This window comes from Mesocricetus auratus, unplaced genomic scaffold (genome assembly GCF_017639785.1).
Source record: "Mesocricetus auratus isolate SY011 unplaced genomic scaffold, BCM_Maur_2.0 Super-Scaffold_2245, whole genome shotgun sequence".
Classification (NCBI taxonomy): Eukaryota; Metazoa; Chordata; class Mammalia; order Rodentia; family Cricetidae; genus Mesocricetus; species Mesocricetus auratus.
Genome location: NW_024429180.1, coordinates 23,880,827 through 23,905,269, shown reverse-complemented (window position 1 = coordinate 23,905,269; position 24,443 = coordinate 23,880,827). Strand labels below are relative to the sequence as shown.

Here is a 24,443-nt window from a genome sequence, read left to right as displayed (position 1 = left end):
TTTAAGCCTGTCTTCCTTCAGCTCAATCAAGTTCTGCTTTAACATATATGGAAAAATTGACAATACTGAATGTCCATGTGTTTGTAAAGCCTATAGCTGCAACCACATCATATACATGGGGACTTGTCAGCTGGTGTCTACCATACAGAAGTAGTTTACTGCACTGGAAACTAAACAAAGTTAAATGTTGATTTTCCTAATGTAATCATTAATCTGGAATTTGTAAGACAAGTATTCAATCTGGTACCACCAAATAAGACTTCATTTGTTCCTTTTAATATGTCTTTAATACACTCCCTCCTCCTCTCCTATATAACTGGATATAACTAAAATTCAAAAGTTATGTTTTTTGTAAGAAAGCAGACATTTTCACTTCTATTCTTCCTGAGCTGTAATGCCACCTTTTTGAGAAACACTGTCAACAAAGATAAAGAATAATGATGATTAAATTTATCATCTGTTAATAACGCAATTCACAAAGTTCTCCATCAGGTCCTTAGTTTTTGTTTTCTCAAAATTCTGAAACATTCACAGTTGTCTGAGGACCTAATAAAGTACAAAGGAGGCTTTTCAAAATATATGTGAACAATGTAGGCAAATAAATGGTAAAATGATCAAATGACAAACACTGACAGCTCAAGATTTAGAAAGGCTTGTTCTTTGCTTCTAAAAGGTTAATTTTCCTCAGAAAAGTTTTTTCCTATGTTAAATAAAGTACTTATGTAAAAATTAATCTGCTCTTCCATGAGCAGATGAGCACTCCATTTAAATGATCATCACACATCCCTGAAGTTGCTATTCTGTCACCATTTAAGTGATGGATATTCAAATGAATTTTTCTGCATAATTTTTGTTGTTGCAGAAGCACAGTATAAGATAGATGCAGGCAGCAACTCAATAAAAATGCAAATTTCTTAAAATTATTGAAATGTCCTTAAAAGTAACTATCATGCACATGAGCTTGTATGTATGCTTTCAATTTTGTTGTTGTCGTCGAAGGTAATCAGTCTTTGAAGTTTCCTGTGGCATGTAGCTACTTGTCAAGTTTTCTCTTCTTCACCCCTGGCCCGTTGAGATCCATGCCTGAAACTTCTGGGGGAGTATTTATTCCGGGTATCTATAACAACAGTGTAGATGGGAACAATAAAGTGGTTAGAAGCATCAGAGAAGAAATTTTTACCTCACCTTCCCCCTTTACCACTACCACTTTAAACAGATTTTCCATAAGGGGCTGGAGATGGAAGGCTGCACCATACACAACTCTTCCTTGTGTCCAATTTACCCTAGTGGATTTATGTTGCAGCAGACAGCAAGTAACAAAAGGCAAGAGGTTAAGTGTAGGTTGGGCACCTGTACTTGTGTTCTAGGAGGCTAGAGTGAAGGATAAGCAAGAGAACGGAATGGTCTTAGCCTCTGACATTAAGGACCTCTAAAATCTGATGCCTGGAATCCAATGCCAATACTTGGCTACCTAAGATCTTAACAACTAGATGTTAGCCGGGCGTTGGTGGCGCACGCCTTTAATCCCAGCACTCAGGAGGCAGAGGCAGGCGGATCTCTGTGAGTTCGAGGCCAGCCTGGTCTACAGAGCGAGTGCCAGGACAGCCTCCAAAACTACACAGAGAAACCCTGTCTCGAAAAACCAAAACAAACAAACAAACAAAAAAAAAACAACTAGATGTTAGATTTCCCACACCGTTAAATTAAATTGGTCTTACCTGTGGTTCTACAAGGGCCATACGGATTTTCTGATGTTGAAGGTTTGATGAATCTAATGTAATTTTCACTTTAACCTTATCAAATACATGGAACACTGTACCTTCTATTCTGAGTGAAGGTATCTTGAAAAAAACAAACATTTATCAGTATTATTTCCTAAATTTGAATCTCAATTTACTTCTAGTTTACCTTCCACAGTAATTTAAAAGTTTCAATTTTAACTATTCCCCAGTTAAGGAGGATAAGAAAGTGGGAGGAGATGTGGTGAATTCTGTAGATAGTCAGAGGGAAGAGGGGAGGGGTACACTGGATCAAGATATATTTTACTCATGTATGAAATTTTCAAAGAATTAGAAAATCTACAATAATAGTAAGCACAGTCTCAAATATAGTCCATTATGCGCACACTTCATCATGTCACCAAGGAAGTCCTGATATATGTCATCCACAGCATAACATTTAAATATTCTCTTAAGAAAAGTTTAGGTGATAAATAGGGATTTTCTGACATGTATTTTGACATTTATCATATAAATTTGCTGTAGAATGATCCTTTGTACACTGTGTAAATTATGCTGCAATTGGTTGGCCAATTAGCTGGACAGGATAAGGTTAGATGGAAAAACCAGACTAAGGACACTGAGGAGGAGGAGGGAGGAGTTGGAGGAGTCACCAGCCACAGGCAGAAGAAACAGGACCCGTAGAAAGTGAGGTAACAAGCCATGAGCCAGGTGGCAGAACTTAGATCAGAAATAGGGGTTAAGTTGTAAGTGCTGGTTAGCCTAAGCTTTCAGCCAAGCATTTAAAATTAATAGAAATATCAGAGTGGTTATTTGGGAGCAGCTCCTAAGACACAGAGAAACTCCACCTACATAAATACAGGTAAGTTTTAATAATTTATTGCTATGATTTGCCAACTATCAGAGAAAATATGCCTCTCTTCCCCAAGAAAACAAGGATCAGCAATACTATACCTCATCATCATAAGTAAGCTGTGGCTTTGGTTTATCTTTTTCTTCAAAAAACACTGTACCTTCTAAGCCATACTTTGGAATTAACACCACAATTGCATTCTTTCTTACAAAGAGAATATAGGCTTCTTCGCTTACTATTCCTTTGCTTTTGAAAAACAGCTGTAAAATACATACATTCTTGTTAGAAGCATTATTTTGAAATTTACAAAAATGATTTTGAAAACACCAGATAACAAAATCTCCCACTCTTAGCACTACAGACAAAAGGCAAATACCTGGGTATGAAAAGCTACTGATGCTCGCTGAGCATACTGAGCCATTTTGTGCCGGAAATTGAGGTTTTTACATATATCTGAAAGCTTGTGTTTATCTGTCAACTCCGGATAAGTACTATCAGCTCCAATAGCCACAGCCAAAAGCCGATGAACAATTATGTCTGCATATCTACATACAGAAGGTAAAATGAGAACAATGGCAAGTTAGTTTTAAATTTTTAAATAAGAGTTACCATTTTCTATCTCCTTTACTTCTGTACAGAAAAAAAACAATACCTTCTGATGGGAGAAGTGAAATGTGTATATATTGGGGAAGCTAAGCCATAGTGATGAAAGTCATTATCCATCCCAGAACAGAAGTAGACAGCTTGCATCATACAGCGAGTGGCCAATATCCTTAAAAGAGTGTTCAGGTATGGGAAATCAGGGCATTCAGCCCGGTCCAAAGAGTCAGCCAAAGACTTGGCTGTGTCAGTCTTAATTTCCAAATTCTGTCAATAAAAGGAAGAGAAGCACCAAATGAAGCATTTCAGAATGAGTAGTATTGTCCTTCCTCCCCCTCTTTCCCCTTCCTCCCCTAAATGGCCTGGAACCCTCAGAGACTAGCCTACCTCTACCTCCCAAACATTAAGATTAAAGGCATGCACTAGCACGCACAGCCAGAATTAGAATCCTCTCTTTAAAAATCGAAAACACGGTGTTTGTGTTCAGATAGTAAGAGTACATACATTTTATCTGTTATCTAGCAGCAGTACATACATTTTATCTGTTATCTAGCAGCACTAAAAATAACTTTCAATAATTGTAAGTTTTGTGCAGTACTAAAGCTTGACAATCCCTGAGTGCACTTCAAAGCCCTGAAGTCCTAAGGGAGAGGACAGTGGCGGCGACAGTAGTGCCCCTTCTTTCTCACAGCCCAGCTTCTGCTTGCTGATCTGAGGGGGTAAAGAAAATAAAGAAGGCACGGACAATTTTCTGTATGTCTTGCTCCTCTGCAGATCCTTTCCTTCCACTCAAAGTAGACGTAAAGGCCAGTAGCAAGCCAGTCAATTAAAGTTCAGTAAGATCAATGTTCACTGCTGACTTCTACCTTAGCAGGACAAACACCGAATCCTCCTTCCTCTACCATGTCTTGGTAAGACATAAGACAAACTCAGACAATCCCCAATATGCAGTAATCCTTGGGGATGGGAGGATGAAGCCGCTCTGATGAATGAAGACAGTGTAAGTGAACTAACTATCAAAGCAGAAACTCATACCACACTCTTGGCATAGTGCTAGTCCTTGTATGTTTGCAATAGGAAAATGGGGCCTATATATGATCCAAGGACAACCAAAGTAAGCTGGGGTCATGCCACTCCTAATGAAAGTAAAGCCTAGTAGCCAGACAAATGGGTATAGAGGGCTGAAGAAATGTCCCCTTTTCCATGTGTGTCATAAATAGCCTTCTTTTGTATGAATATGATGGGAAGAGAGCTAAATTGGGGTGAACTAAAGAGAAAACTACTTGTAAATCTCTAAAAGCTATGCATTTCATAGAAGCCTTGTGTCTTGGAGTTTCTATGACTATGCTGAACATCCTGACCACAAACAACTTGGAGAGCAAAGGGCTTCATTTCATCTTAAACATATCTCACACCACAGTCTGTCATCCAGGAATATCAAGTCAGGAGTCCCAGACAGGAACCAGAAGCACGAACTTAAGTAGAAGCCATGGAGAGACAATGCTTCCTGGATCTTATCCATGGCTTGCTCAACCTTTTTTCTTATACCTGCCTTGGGGTGGCACCATTCACAATGGGCTGATAACAATCATCATCCAAGAAAACATCCCAAAGCCTTGGCAACAGGAGATCTTATGGACCTAGGATGACTCTGGTTTGTGTCAAGTTGGCAAAAAGCCAGTCAGTACACCATGTATAAAAGAGAGAGATGAAACAGCATCGATTTCTGGGATACTGTAAATAACTTAGTTTAAATCATTTGACTTTAGTATTGGGTGCTCCTTATCAACAAAGGATTTTAGTATGTAGCTGGTGTCAATGGATATGTAGGAAGAGATATGGCCACACCCCAAATCACATTTCTTAATATAAAAAAGAACTACTGGTATATTTTACATCAACTGAACTTTTATGAAAACATGAATATTAATTTCTCAGTGAACTGGACAGATTACTATACAAATACATATGACTTTCCAGTATTTACGGCTTTACCTTGGATTTAGCTGCCTTGACAAGAATTTCATAGTTGGAGGGAGGGGGAGCTGGATGTTTTCGAAGCAGAGCATGTTCAGAAAATTCTTCATGAATTTTTTTTGCAACAGAAATATTTGCAAGTAACATAAATTCTTCCACCATGGAATTTGTTTCTCTGCCAGGCGGAAAAGCATTAGGTAAGGAAAGACAAGCTAAGACAGCGGTCACACATTTATTCACAAGCAAACTTTTCTAGTGATCATGGAAATATTTGCCACATAAAAACATTCACGTACAGCACATAGTACCTTACGTTTCTTTATTTTCTCAGCTGCTAGACCAGCAGTCTATTACCTGTGTCCCTCCTGGGTTAATCTAGTATGCTAGAATCCTTTAAATTGTACTCAAGGAAAAAAAAAGAAAAGAAGTGTCCCTAACTTTAACATAAGTACAAAACCAAAATTCTTACAAAAACAGAGCTATGAAAATAAACATTACTGGAAGAATTAAAAGCTAGGTCACACGGTATTATCTAAACTCCCCAAAGTTTTACCAATAAATCACAAACATTTTCAATAGCTGATCTGGGTGCTTATCCCAGACGGGGTTTTCTGCTGTAAACCAATACACAAGGTAACACACACAACAGACACACCTGATTGGTTTCTAAAGTTGACAGATTGGCAACACTATTCTCTTCACAGAAGTCATTTTAATCACCAGTGTCAGGACATGAATTCACAGGTAGACCTGTCCATTCTTAAAACAATCTGGCGCGCCTTCCATTCTCCATAGTTCTTCCTTCCAAGGTCTAAGCTAGTTTAGTAAATGATTTGCATGCTGTATCTACTATTTTCTTTCTCTGGAATCGCTGAACTCACGCTACTAATTTTCAATCATGTTTCAGATACTGAAATCATCTATTTCTTTACAACATTTCTAAATTATACTAACTTTCAGATTATTAGGAACATCTCCATATGGGGAAGTCAAATGACTGGTCACAACTTCTTTAAGATGTATACACAGGGACAGTAGGATCCAAAGTTAAGAGTTTAGCTTGAAAAACTGTACTTTTTAAAAAAGATTTGTTAATTTTTCAATTATGTGGGTGGGTGGTGGATGAACGTGTGCATGCATGTGTACACACAAGATTGTAGGTCCGTGGAGCTAGAGTTACAAGTGGAAGTGAGGCATCAGATGTGGGTGCTGGGAAACCACCTCGGGTGCTCTCAAGAGACAGCAATGTCTCCACATGCAAAGTCTGTGGTCCCTCATACCTCTGTATGCTGTATTAAGCACTTAAGAAATCAGTCCCAGCCACCTTCTTTTTCTGTAACTATTACTACTCAAGTTTAAACTAAAAGGTCACAGTTACTTTTGCAAATGCCAAGAAATGTCATGCCATCCTAATTATAACATCTGTTTTGGGTATAAATGCTTTGGTGACTAGTATATACATTAGATACTACACTAAAAATTAATATTTAATATCAAGTTTTAAAAATCACATGCCTCAGTTCCTTGGTCTGAAGATCTATTGGATCGTGAGTTTCACTGTCCATGTGGAATCGAACTTCTGGAGAAGACAGAGTCAAAGCCCTGAGGAAAAGTGAGAGAAATTAGTCAGATGAGCCAGGGACAAAGAAAACATTCTACAAGTAATCCTCTTAAAGCAGAAGATGAGAATATCAAGTACATGAGCATTTTTCTTAAAAGGTTTTATGACTGCTACTAAATTTGATGTTCTATTTTCACATAAAGCCTAACTCTTACATTTCTACTAAGCTACATAAATTTGCAATTACTTTTTTTAAGTGGCTAAAAGAATAAGCAGACTGGTATTTGATTTTCCATGAAAAACAATACATTGTGAAGGGTAATGATGGCAAGGACAAGACTCTTATATAGGTAGGTTAATAATAGAAAATGTATAGGCAACTGAGTGGAGACTGATAAAATTACTACTACCACTTGCTTAAGAACTGATGGCTATTCATATGAGGCTACTGCAGGTCTCAGAATATACTATGCTAAAGACTTTTTATGTGTGGTTCTTAGTGAGTTGACTAGTTTCTCCTTCACAAAGGTTTCACAAGGTTACATCCAGAAACCTAAAGTGTTTTCAGATGTGATGCTACTTTCTTCAAGTTCCAAATCAAGCTGAAGGTCTGTTTCTTGTTTCCTTATGTTTTCTGAGACAGGATAGACTCAGACCAGGCTGGCCTATCACCTGACTCTGCCTCCCAAGTGCAGGGATTAAAGGCATATGCCACTATGGATGGCCTGAAGTAATTTTAATGAGACTCAAGAATCTTGGACAATTATGGGCAAGTTAAAACAAACCAATGTTAGCCTTACACTTGAGTGACAAGCTTGAGCACAGCTTTACTGAGGTTTAATAATTCTGTTTTCGTGTCCATACCTAATCTCTAAAAAGTTTTCAATCTCACATAATTATTTAAATATGGTAGTCACTGGGCACACCTGGCTGGTGAGCACAATTATCTGTGGTTGTCAGGAGCACAGAAGGGTGCTCACTTGTACTCAGGAACATAAGTTAGGCACTCTGTGTGAATAGTCCAGAGGCAGGGTTTGCACCACCAGCAAATCATTCTTCGTTTAATTGCTTGTGGCATTCTTCAAGATGTAGTGAGAACCCAGGGGCCAACCTCTAGAAGGCTCTTGTACTTTGTTTCCCCTTACAGCAGTCTTTCAAAAGTGAAGCTATGTTTAACTGCTTTCTCTCTAACAAGTCTGTGCTGACATTCCTTCTCTTATGCCTGCTATGGTTAGGAAATAGTCTACCAGCTAACTAATCACCATTCTAACAAAATACTCTAAAGAAACCAAATGTTACCTCAGTATAACTGACATTTAATCATAATCATAAACTAAGGCCTGTACTAGTAGATTTTTAAAGAACATACCCCTTTTCAATTCTTCCTTTTTTTAGAATTTTAGCTAGTTTATTTAGTCCACGGAGACTAGTGGTAATATCATCCTTCATGGCTGCTGAATCAATTCTCATCTGTGCTTCAGCATATGTAAGAGAAGCCTAAGAGAGAAACTTTAGGTTAACATAAATCTCATAAACTATACAGACATATTTACTATTTGAACCACACTGTGTATGTGAGTGTATCCAGGGTTAGTACTGGCCTACGAAGGCCACCATGCATGTATGGTGGTCAGAGGTGGTAGTCCATCCTCTTCCTCAATGAGACAGGGTCTCTTGTTCATTGCTTGATAAACCAGGATAGTGAGTCTCATGTCTCTGCCTCCTACACAGGGATTACAGACTCACCACAATGCCAGCTTTCTATGAGTACTGGGAATCCCAACGTGGGATTTTACACTCTCCACCTCTAAACTGTATTCTTTTTAACCTCATATTCTACGCTTTTAGGAAGCCTAAAATAAGTAATAAGAGAAATCTACAGAGATTCTTAACTTTACACTATGATTTCTAGTTTAACTCAGACATTCATTATATAACATAAGCAAATTTCCATTAAAATAAAGGAAAATGGCAGTTTCCTTAATACTTTCATTTTAGTATAATTCTAGGTAATACTTGACTAAATCACAAAGCAGGTTCTGTTTATTCTTTGAAATCCTTTGCAAAGGCCATTACTCCCCTCCCTACTTACTCAAGGGCAAATAAGAAGAGTCTAGACGTATCTTATGTGACACTAAATAACCAACAAAAGAGACCCAAGATGGGGGGTGGGAAATGCTAAGGTTAAAGCAATCTCTAGTAACAGATAATATGAAGATGGAAACAGCTGCTTCTACTTCTATGTAGAGGAAAAACTAGTATCTTTTCAGATTAAAAGATAAAAGACTAAAATTCACAAACAGCATAAGGGAGTAACAAAATAAGGTCAAGTCAAGTTTCTGGGAGCACCTTTATCTACTGAGGGCTAAAAATGTTATATATGTTCATTAATTTTTCATTTTAATTCATAAATTTTATTAAAATTGCCTCAGAGGATTACTGTCTCAATGCACTCTAAAATTATGAAAATCTAAATGCTGGAACAATTTCCACATCACTGTTTTCCTGTTAACAGTTCTTTCTACCAGTCATCAGTACAATGACACTAACTTGAAAGAAAAAGGTGACTTTCTGAAAACGTCCCTGTACAATATGCAGATGAATATAAAAGGGATACAAAGGAAAATCTGGCTCTATTCTGTTTGAACACAATCTCAGGTTAGTTCTACTGGAATCTAACTATAATTTATGGATGGTATCCATGATGCACACGGTAATTTTTCAAACACTACATTTTTAAGCAGGAATAACCTTAATAAGTAGGGTTACTGAGTTAGGTCAAACAGCACTTTAGTTTAGGTATGTAGGTTCTAAGTTCCTGAATACAGGACATTAGGTACATAAAGTAATTTCTGAATAACATCAACAATTAAGCAAATTTTAAATTCTGAAACAAACTCGGGACTGCTACAACACTGAACCTAACTTTTTCAAAAGTGTCTAAGAAATTGCTAAAAGTACCAAAAATTTTAAATGTCAGATATGAATCATAACACTAACCTTTGAATTAATTACACTTTTGGTAAATCTTGTTTTTAAGATTTCAGCATTATGATTCATTTCCCAAATACAGGAAAATGCCAACCTTCAGAGAAAAAGAGACGGTATTTGTTTATGGGAATCAATTAATATAGTTAACAAGACACTTATTAAAAATGAAAACAAATGCAAAAATACCTGTCCACATTGGACCGTAAGGAGCATAAATTAGAGCTGAGCAACTCTGGAACCATGTCAATCCTCTGAAAAAGAAGACAGTAGATCTTAGGTTACTCAGTCACATTCACACATCTTAGTTCCTGTCTACCACAGCCTCAAGTGCAGGAAAGGGGTAGTATACTCCCGGCCTTGGGACTAGAGACTTAAGAACGTGACAAAGTCTGTAGGAAAGGACACAAAATTGCTGCAGAAGGCAGTGAGGGTGGATTCATGCCAGTGGATTGAGGTTTCAGTCCTCTACATGAAGCACCTATCTGCCCCCGAAGTCTGAAATTTCTGGTCTTTGTTGGTACCTAGTAACTTACAAATCCCTACCAACAGAGTTTTTCCCACTGCTAAACCAAACTACACAGTGCTTTAGAAAACGAGAGGAAAACTAAACTTTTGAGAAGCTTTATTGACACATTACCATATTACTTTGAGCATGAATCTGTAACAGACTAACCTTTTCCCTCCTGCCATCTCAGCACATGGTCTATGTAAGCTTAGAAAACCATACTTGGAAGGATTTTTAGTTTTATATGTATGCAAGTTTTCCTTACATGTCTGTGTAACAGGTGCATGCCAGGGGCCTAAAGAGGCCAGAAAAGGACATACACCATGTATTAGAGAGGCCAGACTCACTAAACTGATCTGGCTATGCTGACTGGTCAACGGTCTTCAGGGATTTGCTTGTCTGTAACCTAATCCACTAGTGTTAGGTTACAGATGTGGTACAGTTTCCATTTGGCTCTTGGGAGCTGAACTCAGGCCGTCATGCTTGTGTGGGAGGTACTTTACCAACTGAGCCACTGCCCCAGGCCACAAAATGCAGTATTTCCTGTTATTTAGGACACCTTCCCCCATGAGTTTCTTTCAGCTAAATATATCAAGTATTTACTTCAAACCACGACTGCTCATGAAACTAAAAGTTCTTGGCTCAGCCTTCAAAGAGATGAGGCAGGATAATCAAGAGGCTGAAGCTCCTTCTGGCCTATACACCAAGACTCCGTGCCCATCAAAACAAAACAAAATGCAGAAGTGCTACAATCAGTAAATGATTTTAAATTTACTACATTTACCTTTTCACAAAGATAAACAGTTGTTCCTCTTCTGGCTGATTCTTGATCCAACGCATTTCCTGGCCGGATAAAATGACTAACGTCAGCAATATGAACACCAACCTTAAAAAGATTAAAAATCAAAGGATGTCAACCTGCATTATTAATAGCACACACTTACAACAGAACTTAGATGAGAAAAAATATAGCTAAACTGAAAATGGACTCAGCCACAGCTAATAATGCAACCTCTGACATATTCCCATTAGCTTTATATTTTATATTCTGTCCTGGAAAAAACAAAAAACAAAACCAAACAATGAGCCCTAGAACTGAATCACATGTAGCTAAGAACAACAGGGATACCTCCAAATTCCCATTGCTGAGTTCTCTACAATGCAGGGCATCGTCTATGTCAGTACACCCTGGAGGGTCTACACTGCAGACACACAGATGTCTCAGGTCTTCACGGTTTTTCATGTCCTAGAAAACACCATGTTAAAAAGAAAAAATAACTCTAACACAACAGCAACATACAAAATAAATATACCCACAAAAATAAGTTCGCTTTCCACGTTAAGGAGGAAAGGCATATGCTGCTAGCTCTACAGCCTGGAAAACGTCATCTAACAGTGAAAAAAGTAAATGATTTGTGTAACACCTAGTTGTCAGAACCTGGTTCAAGAATGGAGTTGAACTGCTCTTGGATTATAATTTCATGTACCTCCCAGGTATCTGGCTGGACAGGAGAGACCTTACTTTTGCTTACATTACAACTGGCTATTGTCATTCTTGTACACCTCTATGGAAAATGTGTTTCTGCTACGTTCAGTTTGCCCTTGTTATTGTACACCTCACTCATGTGACTCTACTTAGCCCTCACAGTATAAACTGTCTGATGCTCTGAAGTGCCTATTGAGTTTAGTCTGCTTCATTTCTAGGCTCCATTCTCCCAGGTTCTACCACCTTTAGGGTTTTAAACACCTAGCAATGCTGTACCTAACTAAATGTGAAGCAGCAGGAGCCATGGTTTCTACATATTTAAAAATACATACAAGCTGGGCGGTGGTGGCGCACGCCTTTAATCCCAGCACTTGGGAGGCAGAGACAGGGATCTCTGTGAGTTCGAGATCAGGCTGGACTGACAGCCTCAAAAACAATACAGAGGAACCCTGTCTCGTAAAACCAAAAAAACATACAGAAATTAAATTAATTACATCCTGGTCTGTTGGCTCAATCCTGTAATCCTAGATACTCAGAAACCTGAGGCAAAAGAAATGAAATTTCAAGGTCTACTTGAATAAGATCCAGGCCAGCCTGGGCAACTTAGTAAGACCCACCTGAACAGAAAAACCAAAATGTAAACAAGGGCTGAGGATTTAGTCCAGTGGTAGAGTGCTTGACTAACCTGCAAAATGCGCTATGTTTAATCACCAATACTAACAACAAAGAAACAAAAATTCCCTAGGAGAACAGATAGTCATAACGTCGCCATGAATTCTTTTCAACTTACATTCTCAGTAATGCTCCACGGCATCTTTGGCAGGAAGCTAAGAACAGCCTGGGAAAACGGCTGATGAGGAACATCATGTTCAAGCAACAAAACTTCTGTTTCTGTCTCTTTCTCTCCAACATCACCTAAATTTTTAACAAAGTGTCCCTGAAATCAAAGGTATGATAAGAAAGGCACATGTTACAACTAATTCATATTTTATTATATTAAATCTTCCAGCATTTTATTTATCATCTCAGCATTTCTAAATCTTTTTCTAACAACATTATTAAAAACAACCTTTAATTAATCCCATCAATACAGTGAAACCCTGTATTGAAAAACCAAAAAACAAACAAAAAACCCAAGCCAATCCAAGCTTTATAAAAAGGTCCTTTATTTTACTACTCTCCCACCAACTAGAGAGAGAAGGTAAGGTATAGAAATGGCTCTGTCATAAGGTCTTTCTTGGAAGCATGCAGATTTGAGAAAGTCAGACTACAGAAAGAGCCCTGGGTTCGAGTTTGAGACCAGACTGGTCTATAGAGTGAGTTCCCAGGAGAGCCAGGGCTACACAGAGAAACTCTATCCTGAAAAACAAACAAACACATCCTTTGGGCCTGGAGAGATGGTTCAGCAGGTAAGAACACTGTTACCATTGCAAAAGACCCAGGTTTGACTGCCAGCACCCATATGATGACTTACAAGTATCTGTAACTGCAGTTGAGTAGATCTGATAGCCTCTGCTAACCTCCCTGCATACATACATAGGCATGTACTGTTATACACAGACATACAGCAGGCAAAATGCCCACATGTAGAAAAGCAAACAAAAAAGCAAAAAAGTCTGTGGTAAATTAAACATGAAAATGACAAGATTTTTCAACTGCCTTGGAGAGCCTGGTTCCTACACCACAAAGCCTATGTTTAGTTTCTGTGAACCTTAAATGTAAAATGTACTTTAAAAGCAATATCTTCAAAATTTGATTAAAATTTATTCAGGACACAAATACTTCTTCCATGAAGTTTATCAGTAAAGGCTGTTTGGCAGTTTGAGGAAAAGCAGCCACATGACTTACACTGAAATTAGTTAAAATTCATCTATGCTACTTACTAGGTAACCATGAATTTTGTGTTCATTTTCACTAAAAATCAACAGTATTTGTCACAAATTTTAATTAAATACACAAAGGTAAAATTAATATTTTAAGCTTACATTTGGATATCTTGAACTTCTAGGCCAACCATCAATAGCGACAATAATTCTTCGTCCTTCTAGTGTAGAAGCCTGTCTGGTTTCTATGCGAATTCGTGGAATTCTCTTATCAGCAGGTGTAAAGAGATGTCTTCTTGACTAGAGAAAATTTTAAAAAATTATTTACAGTCCTGGAGATCAATCGTAATAGTCCTAGCACATGCTCCAACAAAGTAATGCACCAATGAGTTACATTTCTAACTCAGGAAAAACGACTGTATATATACAATCTGGAAAAAAGGCCAAAGGGAGAGCTATGAGTTCTGTTCAGTGATTATCATTTTTAATAATACTAACAAGTGCTTTACTTACCTCCTTAATACCAGATTTGGAAAGCATGCCACAATATGGTCTCCAATTCCTTTTTATTATTCCTACAACTCTACCTGTAGGCCTTAACATCTTTTCACTTACAGCAGTCTTAAGCTGAAATATAAAAACAAAAAACTTGCTATTTTTCTAAGTAAAGTGAAGTAATTGTTCATCCAAATTAGAATATGCACATGGACATGGATATATTCAGGTAGCAAATAATGACATGAAATTCAGAACCTTTATGTCTCAAAGTTCTAGACATGTGCACACCAACTGGACAATGCTTATTATTCCATAATAAAGCACCGCACAGTAAGTCAAGAAGCACATATCTGATTAAATGTGCCAGAACTCAGTGTTTTCTAGTTTAGTGAGGGTTGTCTGACAAAAACACAAATTGTGAGACTTAGTAGCAGTTTAGACTAATTACATTTAAGTAGTTACTAATTAGTTACTATATAGTTCTCATGGTGAAAATGTCATGTTGGATCTAATCCACTACAAAATAAATGCATCTTTGAGAGTTCTATCTTATCCCAAATTAAAAGTCAAATGAAGAATGAAGCCAATAGAAATAGAAATAGCCATAAATTACACTTCTAACAATCCCAAAGGATTGGATTCTGCAAGAATGTTATGGTAAGATATCAGGAAATTAAATGCAAGTAAGAGTTACACGTGCTACATTTAGTACAAGCCTGTTATAGTCATAAAATGGGCAACTTAGCTGATCATTTCTAGTAGACTTAATTAACACATAAGAAATAACTCATTCTCCCCAATAAATGTATTGATAGAAATGGAATAATTAGGCATGTCCAAATGCAAAGATCCAGAAGCAAAAGTTTTAGAAAATTTTACTTTTCTATTTACTTAAACTTTATTAATTCAGATCATATCATTAATAGTAACAGACTTCCACCCTCATACTCAAACAATTCTAAACTTAAATCCATTTGAGTAAAATGTCATTAAAAGAAGAGTTTGTATATTTACAACAGAAATAAACTAAGTGCATAACTTGTATTAAAATTAAAAATCCGAACTTGAAACTGGAGAGCTGGCTCAGTAGTTAAGAGTACTAGCTACTCTTCCAGAGGACCTGGGTATGATTCCTAATACCCACATGGCAGGTTACCTATGTCTGTAATTCAGGTTCCGGGGAATCTAACATCCTTTTCTGGCTTCTGCAGGCAATGCACACACATGCTGCACAGACATCCATGCAGGCAAAATACCCACACACATCAAATAAAACTGAACAGACCTTTAAAAACCCCTGAGCTGTCAATTCATCCAATACACATGGAAAGAATGGCACGTTCAACAGTACAACAGGACACAAGCAGAACTTGGGTCCCCCATACCATCAGTTCTCTCTCCTCGTCTCTCTCCACATCATCTTCATTTTGACCTTCATCATGTAAAACCACAGAAGATGGTGCCACCCACTGACTCTTGGGCAGAAGCTCCACAGCCACAATGTCTTCATGAATAGCTCTGTTCAGATGCTTGAGTCCTTGTAGAAGTATCTGTGGAAACCAACAAATGGCATGGGTGGGAGTAGATTTAGTGGCAGTAATGAACTCGTGGCCCTCCTGCCTCTGCCTCCTTCAGCAAATCCTACCGGTGTGCGCCACCACAACCGGCTAATGGCAGTAATGAAAACATTCTGTCTAACTAGTGTATGTAATACTAATCCTTTTTTTTTTGGTTTTTTTTTTTTGGTTTTTCGAAACAGGGTTTCTCTGTGGCTTAGGAGGCTGTCCTGGAACTCACTTTGTAGACCAGGCTGGCCTCGAACTCACAGAGATCCATCTGCCTCTGCCTCCCGAGTGCTGGGATTAAAGGCATGCGCCACCAACGCCCGCCCGGCCCAATACTAATTCTTTTAATGTTTTCCCTATTTTAAAATAATAACACAAGTCAGGCTTACTGTGTAAAACTGCATACTACACACACTAATCTGAATTTGGTCCCCAGAAGCCATGGTGGAAGGAGAGATATGACTTCTGAAAGCTGTCTGTAACCTCCCCACCATTCTCTGGCAGCTTACTCCCAACTCACACATCCACATCATACATGCACAATCTTAATCATTTTAAAAATTAAAATAAAAAGTACTGTTCTTCCATATATACTCTTAATTTTTAAACTTCAGGAGAAAAAAAAAGTTCCAGAAATAGGGCCTTTGATTATGACTCGACCTTAAATAGTTGGAAAAACCAAACAGTTAAATCTCAAGATCTTGGCTGGTAAAAATGAAATCAACCACTCTAACAGACTGGGGTTGAAGACTAAGTGAAATCCAAATTTGAGGAAGAGCAAAGCATTCTAAAAGCTGCTATTGTGTTTGTGAAGCCTTCTTTCAGTTGTGCAAGTATTATTTATTACCAGTAGGTATTATATCTCATTTTACAGTATTTGAAGATTCTCTTAAAAGGTGAACTAGTAGAAAATTGTTAAATAATCAGTCACATAAAAAAGTCATTTATTAGCTGAGCAGTGGCAGCCCACGCCTTTAATCCCAGCATTTAGGAGGCAGAAGCAAGCATGAGCTCTGTTGAGTTCGAGACCAGCCTCGTCTACAGATTAAATTCAAGGACAGCATTGCTACACACAGAAACTCTGTCTCAAAAACACACAAACAAACAAAAAACAAACAAAAAAACCCAAGCCAGTGCCGGGCGTTGGTGGCACACGCCTTTAATCCCAGCACACAGGAAGCAGAGGCAGGTGGATCTCTGTGAGTTCGAGACCAATCTCGTCTACAGAGTGAGTTCCAGGACAGCCTCAAAGCAATACAGGGAAACCCTGTCTTGAAAAACCAAACAAAAAACCCAAGCCAGCCCAAGCTGTAAAAAAAGGTCCTTTATTATACTAGTTTTTACTACTCTCCCACCAACTAGAGAGAGAAGGTAAGGTATAGAAATGGCTCTGTCATAAGGTCTTTCTTGGAAGCATGCAGATTTGAGAAAGTCACAGACCACAGAAAGAGCCCTGGGCATGGCGGCCTGTAATCCAGCCCTAAGCAGGTGGAGACAGAGGATCTCTATTTCTACCTGCTTAGCTCTAGGTCAAAAGAAAGTATCTACAAGGAAACAGACTACACTTCTAAGGATATTAACTACCACCGCTGTTAGTCTTCAGGCATCTGTTCTGGCCTGTCCTTGGGGTTCTGACAGGATTCGCCCTCAGCTGCAGCTACTAAGAGCACCACCTGTGCACATTCACTATGCTCCCTTTTAAAAGGGAACCTCCCATCTTTCTCTCCCTCCTTCTCTTTCACACTCTCATCCCCAGGGACCAATCTCTGTCCTGGTCTGTGCCCCAGTTTCTGCCCCCCTTTTCTCTCTTCTTCCAATAAGCCTCCTATGCGAGTCCTGTTGTATGGCATGACTTCTCTTCAAGGCGCTTTTTAAATTACAATAGCTGTCCTCTGGCCTCCACACTCACAGGTACATATGTACACAGTAATTAAAAATAGAAAATGAGGCAAATTTAAATTCTCATACAAAAGTTTTAATGAGCACAAAGTATTTTAGTATATAAATAATTTATGCAGGGGCCAGCAAGACAGCTCAGCAGAAATCTTAGGCTTGCCAATGAGACTAAGATTTTGAAATCAATTCCTGGGACCCAACCCTTGCAAGGAGAGAACTAACTCCTGCCCAAGCTGTTGTCTGACCTCCACACATATGCACACCCTTGTGCACGCACACATACATACACAAAGATAAAAAATTTTTAAAGGCAAATTTAAATACTGTCTTAGTTAGGATTTCTATTGCTGTGATGAAACAACATGACCAAAAATTGAATTGGGGAGGAAAGGGTTTATTTGGCTTACACTTCAGCATTGCTGTTCACCACTGAAGGAAGTCTGGGCATGAACTCAAACAGGGCAGGATCCTGGAGGCAGGAGCTGATGCAGAGGCCATGCACGACGCTGCTTACTGGCTCACTTCCCAAGGCTAGCTAAACACCTTTTTATAGAACCCAGGACTGGCACCACCCACTATGAACTGGGCCTTCCTTCACTGATCATTACTTGAGAAAACGCCTTACAGATGGATCTCATCAAGACATTTTCCCAACAGAAGCTCCTTCCTCTCTGATGACTCTAGCTTATGTTGACACACAAACCAGCTGGGAGACATACTTACCTCCTTTTCATCTTCTTTGTCCCCGTGAATCCACACTGTAGCTTCTAAGTAATTTTCCCTGCTGGCTCGAAATGTTCCTTGAAGGTATGAACCAGATTTTATGCCTTGTTGAAGCTTACTTAAGGGAAGGTGCTCTGAAAATATTATTTTTCCACTTTCTATTTCATTCTATGAAATAAGCAAATCAAAAGTCTGTTTATTTAATGTATTGTTTTCAAGAGTGTCATACAAGTTAAAAATCTACTTTATAGAACATACAACTGAATTTAAACTAATAGAGTAATATATTCTTCTAGACTATTGGTATATAAAACAATTTGCTGTAATGAAAGTGATTAACTGTTTAATGATGTTCAACATGGTATTCACTAAATACAAATTCTCCTGAATAGTTGAAATATGTATGGTACAGCTGAGAAAATAGATTTTAAAATTTAAATTACATTTAAGCACCTACATGTAACTAGTAATTAGTTATTAGAGTACACCAAAATATGCAAAAATCCAGTAAAGTTTGTGCTTTTAGACTTTTAGTTTGTAATATAGTTAGTTAAAGACAAGTAGAATGGGAGAAAAATTGTTAAGGAAACAGAATGGATATATATCTTGTCTTACTAGATACAGTTACTTCGCTAAAACAGCTAGCGTTGTTATCAGATAATAAACATTTGAGTCATGAGAAGAGGATATAAAGTCAACTGTTTTTCTTTTTGATAGTGGTAGATTAAGCACTTGTGAAATTCAATGTGAATTTCAGAATAGCTACTAACTACAGAAATTCATTAAGACTTTGGGTCTTCTTAATAACACTGCATGTTTTTTCATTTGTGAGATCTTAAGATAAAATGTTTAATAAGTTAAACCAATAGCTACCATTTACATTTATCACAGATATGTGCCAAGCAACAAGAGTTACATGAAAGCTTCCAATTATAGTGTTATAGCTAATTGTTATTTAGCTTACAAAGAAAGTCAATTTATTTAGCAATGTCATCTCAATAAGCCAATCACTATTGTCTTGTTTATTACCTAACTCTGTTCCTCTTCTAGTTTATTGGCATGTTCCAATTTTTAAATCTGGTAACTATAAGCCTAATATCCAAGATGGCTATTTTTATATTTACTGTTTTTCAAAATCAGAGCATACTGAAACATACCGATTCTTCAGACAAACAAGCAAGTCGATCTACAAGTTCAGGGTTAGCAGTCAGGCTCTTTACATATTCTTCACCTGAAAAATCAGTTAATGTTTGTAAACGTCACTGTCTATAGTTTTATCTAGAAATGAGAGAACATGGATGATCTTGTTTTGACACTACATTTGCCTTTTTTTTTTTTTGGTTTACGAGACAGGGTTTCCCTGTATTGTTTTGGAGGCTGTTGGTCCAGCCCGGCCTTGAACTCACAGAGATCCGCCTGCCTCTGCCTCCCGAGTGCTGGGATTAAAGGCGTGCGCCACCACCGCCCGGTTTACATTTGCCATTTTTGTTTCACGAAACAAAAGCTAATCTGGATGTGATCAGGACTAAAAAGAAGCCATGGGTTCAACATACATGAATTTTTACTACATCAACTGCAAATAGTGAGGAAAAAGTAATAGCCATTATTTACAACTACTTATTAGCTCACTGAGAAATTTAAAATGTAAAAAGAATGTGGGGCAGTATTGGTACACGCCTTTAATCCCAGCATCCAGGAGGCAGGGATAAGAAGATCTCTGAGTTCGAGCCTAGCCTGATCTACACAGTGAGTTCCAGGACAGTCAGTGATGCTGTTACAAAAAGAAACCCTGTACTGAAAAAACAAAAATAAATACAGTAGTGAAACCAAATCTTTACAATAAAATAAAACGCAAAAGGAAAGATGGCTCAGCAACTAAGTACACCTGCTGCTCTTGCAGAGGACGTGGCTTCAGTCTCCAGCACCAATAGCGGCTCATAACCATCCCTCACTGCAGTCCAGGGTTGATACCGCTTTTGACTTGCAGTCAATAAATCCATGTGATGCACACACACATGAAGGCACAATCTTCACACAGATTAAAAACTGAAAACATTCACTTCAAATGTAAGAAGATCATATGAAATTATACAGGGCAATAATACTATGTGAACATTTGGCTTGATACTAATACTATGTGAACATATGGCTTGATACTAATTTTTATATACAGTTGCAAACATGCATACAAGTGTCTACATTCAGACCTACATGTGAAAGCTGGTATTCCTTCTTCAACAGCTTTTTCTTTGTTTTTCTTGTCATTTGTTATAAGGATAACTTGTAGCTGGTTTTCTGCTGACAGTTTCTTCAAATGTTCATTGTACCATTTTGCTGCTACTCGAATGGCTCTATCATTTCTGTCATTAGCATTTTCTCCCTGTTCTTGTTCTATGTAGGTTTCTCTAAATGTAAAAAAAAAAAGAGGGGGGGGGACCACAAAATAAAAGTTAACCAGCAGAAACAAAGATGTGTAAAAACTTCTGAGAAACAATGTTTGACAGCCACTAAAATGAAAAGTCACTTTAATTTATATGGTGAAAACAATTATGTTAAGATCTTTTAATGTTTTTTCAAGACAACTTTCTTGTGAATTTTGAAATCTATGTTATAAATGGCTCAAACAGCTTCATTTCATAAAAAGAAGACATTAGACCAGAATTTAGACTTCAAACTGGGATGTTAACATTTACTGGGTGGGAGGGATTAATACAACTTTGGAGACCAGATACTAAAACTTTACTCAACAAATCATGGATAAACAGTCAACTACTAAGCTCTACAGTGTGATTGTCACACTGTATGCTCATGTGATTCAATGGTCTTTCAATACATGATTCATGGTATTTACATGGTAAACACTAAATACTGCACAGACTATGTAGACACTACAAGGCCACAACTCTCAAATATGGAAGTACACTTACACACTTCTTTAAGTCAGTTCTTCAAAGCCTTATTCTTAGCATTACTTTATTTCTAACCTTAACTATTCCCTAATGCTTCCAGGGGTGTCCACCCTTTTGACACTGTAACTTAATTCTGTGTATCTACAAATGTGTTGGGCCACATTTGTAACTATTCTGGTGCACTGGGGTCTCTGGTTACAAACTTGACAAACCTAAGCTTATCAGTAAAAGCCATGGTCATAAAACTTAAACTTGGTTTTAAGTGACATGAGATTTGCATAGTGTCCTAAAAGTCTTCCAATTAGTCCCTGTACTGCCACATCCTACTCAAAGTACTTGAAGTAGAAAACCTACTAAGCATGCATTAGGAATCTGATGAACATGTTCCATACAATCTTGGTTTTCTGGTACTAGGAAACAAGAGTTACATGTTTCTGGAGTTTAAGGAGGTGCAATGAATGAGAAGCCCGTAGGCACTTGTGTGTGTGTGTGTGTGTGTGTGTGTGTGTGTTGTGTGTGTGTGTTTAGGCAATACTTTAAGTTTGAAGATAAAAGAAAGGACTATACCTGGCAAAGTAGGGAAACCTTTTGGATTATTAAACATGTGACTAATAGGAGAATTTTTACACACTTAGCATAGACCAAAGGCTCTGCTAAACACTATATTCTATAAAATCTCACACAACAAAAAACTACTCAGTTCAAAATGTTATTAATGTCAAGGTTGAGAAACTGACTTTATGATCAGTGATACCCACTGTAATTATTTATGAATACAGGGGAAAAGGGACCAGCCAAAGAAACACATCCTGAGCAGAGCCAAAGAAACACACTTTGGTCCTGCAACCAGAACCAAAGAAATGCACCCTGACCCTGAAACCAATGCCAAAGAAACACACTTTGGCCCTAAACTTGGAGGCAATGAAAGAAATACACATTGGCCTTAAAATTTAGAGTCAAAAGGTTAAAAAGGACCAGTGAAAGAAACACACTTTTGCATTGAAACCAGAGCCAAATCTGACCCTGAACCTGAGAAGAAAACCAATCCCTGAGCATGACATCTTGTCAATCTGAGCTCAGGGATTGAAATCTAACCAGGTTCCATCCTGGAAATTTCCCTGGAAAAACTGTCCCTAAGAAGGCCTATATAAACCCTGTGCCTGTTCAGCTTGTGGTTTCCTGCTGTCTGGCTGTCGACAGCCACTCTCCTGGATTCTTCCCTCCCAATAAATATCTTGAGTGAGGTTTGGGTGAGACCTTCCTTCACTGGAATCCAGTGGAGGAGAGAAGTAACAAGTTTTCCCCAGAGCGAGCAGACAAGACAAGAATGGAGCTCGGCTGTAACACTTTCCCTGTGGAAACCTTCCTCTAGAGAAGTTGCTACACTACACTTCCTAGCGGAACTGTATGTAACAACTTGCTGGGGAAAACCTCCCCTAGCAAAGTGGAGTGGTTACAGTAACAACTTTGCTGGGGAAACACTCCCTTGCCCGGAACAGAGCTGTTATACTGGGGAAACCTTTCCCTCCAGCAGGGCTATCAGCTGCTATGCTTACTGTGATCTGTCATATTTCTTGGCTCCTGATTGCCAGAATACTTTTCCATCCCAGTTTTAACACTTAGTATTCTGTGGCTCTCGAGTACCAAAATCCCTGTCCATCTGAGTCACCACAGTGCTTACAATAATAGGCAATCCCATATGTTTTGAGAGCACACATTTAGTTCAAAGGTCATAAGGCCAAATTATAATGAACTGTCTTTACAAATCCAATTTCAATAAATCAGCTATTAAGACATTAGTTTGAACTTTAAAGCTCATTAACCATAAATTCAAATTTTAAAAATCTTTTTCACAAGTGTGTGGAAAAACACTATTCACACACTATAGCATTGCAGGAGTCTAAACGATTCCCATCTCCAAAGACTCTATCATTCAACTCAATATACACAGTATATTCTGACATAAAAGTACTATGATAGCCAGTAGACCCCAGTTTAAGGTGTGTCCTCACTAATACTGTGAGTTCACTTGGACCCCACTTAGCAATGTCTCCCTCAAAGCTAAGAAACTACCAAACAGCTCACGAGACTACAGACTGTCTTTGATCAATGACTCCCAGGCACTTCCTTTGACATTTCCGTAACCCTTGGGTCTTAGGATACTTACTTATGGTGCTCATTAGTGAATGTGTAGAAATGCTTCTCCTGGTTATTCGTCACATCCCTGATGCGCTTATATATGGGGGCACTCCGGTTTCTCACTTCCTGCAGGACTGTCTGCAGCACAATTACATTCCTGATAGCAGGGTCCTCCAGAACGTCAATCTTGAAAACAAAAAGCAAAGAGCTAACTTTCCCCCGTGTTCACTCAGACACTGCTTCTGTCAAGCCTAAAATCCTGTTACAGTTTAACACACTGACTCTCCATGAGGCCAAAGTGCTATTTTGCTGTAGAAAAAAAGTGACAACAGTCACCCGGCCGTGTAGGCTTGAGGAGAGCACCCGTAAACGGACCACCAAGGTTTGCAGGATTAAAGCAATTAATAAGCGAATATGCTGGCCCACACAGTTTTTTGTTCGTAGGCACTTACAAGCTGCCTGGGGGTCGCAATCTGGAGGCGACAGAAGCCCGGGTCCCCGGCTTCCAGGCACTTATAATCTAAAGTAGAAGAGACACCAGGAGTTAGAAAATTAACGTGTCTAAAACTACGACTCCAAGAACCGAAAGAAAAAAAATGGAAATAAATAGAACAGCGTTATGGAAAAGGACCTCGGCCTGGGTTACCTGGCAGCGAGGGTGGCCGTGGTCCCTGCGTCTCCATCCCCAGACCCGCCCCCCTCCGCTCCCCTCCGCGCCACGCCCCCCGGTCGCACGCGGCCCGCGCGCCCCCGTACCTGGTGCAGCAGCACGTTGGTGTCCGGCAGCAGGTAGTGCGGCCACGGGCAGAGGCTGCTCGCCTGGTCCCGGGGCTGCGTCTCCAGGGCCGGGCCCGCGTGCGCCCCGTCGCAGGCCGCGCAGGCCGGGGCCCCGCAGCCGATGTCATCCCGCAGGTAGTGCTCGCGCACGATCTTCACCACGCCGCCCGCGCGGGTCTTCTTCAAGAACGTTTTGGACTTGAGCATCTTGTCTCCCGGCGTCGAATCCCGGTCCGGGCGGAATCCCGACCGCTACAGAACTCCGGCGGGAAACACGTCGGCGCGGAAACCGAGGCGGCTCGGCGAGCGGCACCTCCGCGTTTCCTCCTCTTCCCGCGAGCCGGTTAATCGGCGCTTCTCGCGAGAAAACACCCAGCCCGGGGCCCCGTCCTGTTAGCGTC

At 39.0% G+C, this 24,443-nt stretch overlaps 1 protein-coding gene across 2 annotated transcripts; it reads right to left on the bottom strand.

The window, feature by feature from the left end:
• Window positions 1–254: 254 nt before the first annotated feature.
• On the bottom strand, window positions 255–24,381 carry Dis3 (DIS3 homolog, exosome endoribonuclease and 3'-5' exoribonuclease). 2 transcript variants are annotated; one of them, XM_005070333.4, is made up of 21 exons: window positions 24,022–24,381; window positions 23,718–23,785; window positions 20,429–20,622; window positions 19,375–19,448; window positions 18,218–18,385; window positions 15,419–15,583; window positions 14,049–14,162; window positions 13,698–13,835; window positions 12,503–12,649; window positions 11,356–11,472; window positions 11,011–11,112; window positions 9,908–9,972; window positions 9,731–9,815; window positions 8,100–8,227; window positions 6,685–6,771; window positions 5,188–5,344; window positions 3,245–3,459; window positions 2,969–3,137; window positions 2,694–2,852; window positions 1,719–1,841; window positions 255–1,117 (listed from the first exon to the last, which is right to left on the bottom strand). In XM_005070333.4, the coding sequence occupies exons 1-21, from the start codon at window positions 24,247–24,249 to the stop codon at window positions 1,034–1,036; spliced, it is 2,787 nt and encodes a 928-aa protein (XP_005070390.1). In that variant the 5' UTR covers window positions 24,250–24,381; the 3' UTR covers window positions 255–1,033. The 2 variants fall into 2 exon arrangements, with proteins under 2 accessions (XP_005070390.1, XP_005070389.1); XM_005070332.4 differs by lacking the exon at window positions 23,718–23,785 and adding an exon at window positions 23,294–23,451.
• Between the last annotated feature and the right edge of the window lie 62 nt (window positions 24,382–24,443).

Bases quoted from the DNA above. Each gene is read 5' to 3' on its own strand.
- Dis3 (XM_005070332.4), bottom strand. From the start codon at position 24,249: ATGCTCAAGTCCAAAACGTTCTTGAAGAAGACCCGCGCGGGCGGCGTG. The intron at 23,452-24,021 runs GTACGGGGGCGC...TTTGTTTTCAAG, and splicing joins CCAACGTGCTGCTGCACCAG to ATTGACGTTCTGGAGGACCC. The intron at 1,118-1,718 runs GTAAGACCAATT...CTGTTGTTATAG, and splicing joins TGGCCCTTGTAGAACCACAG to ATACCCGGAATAAATACTCC.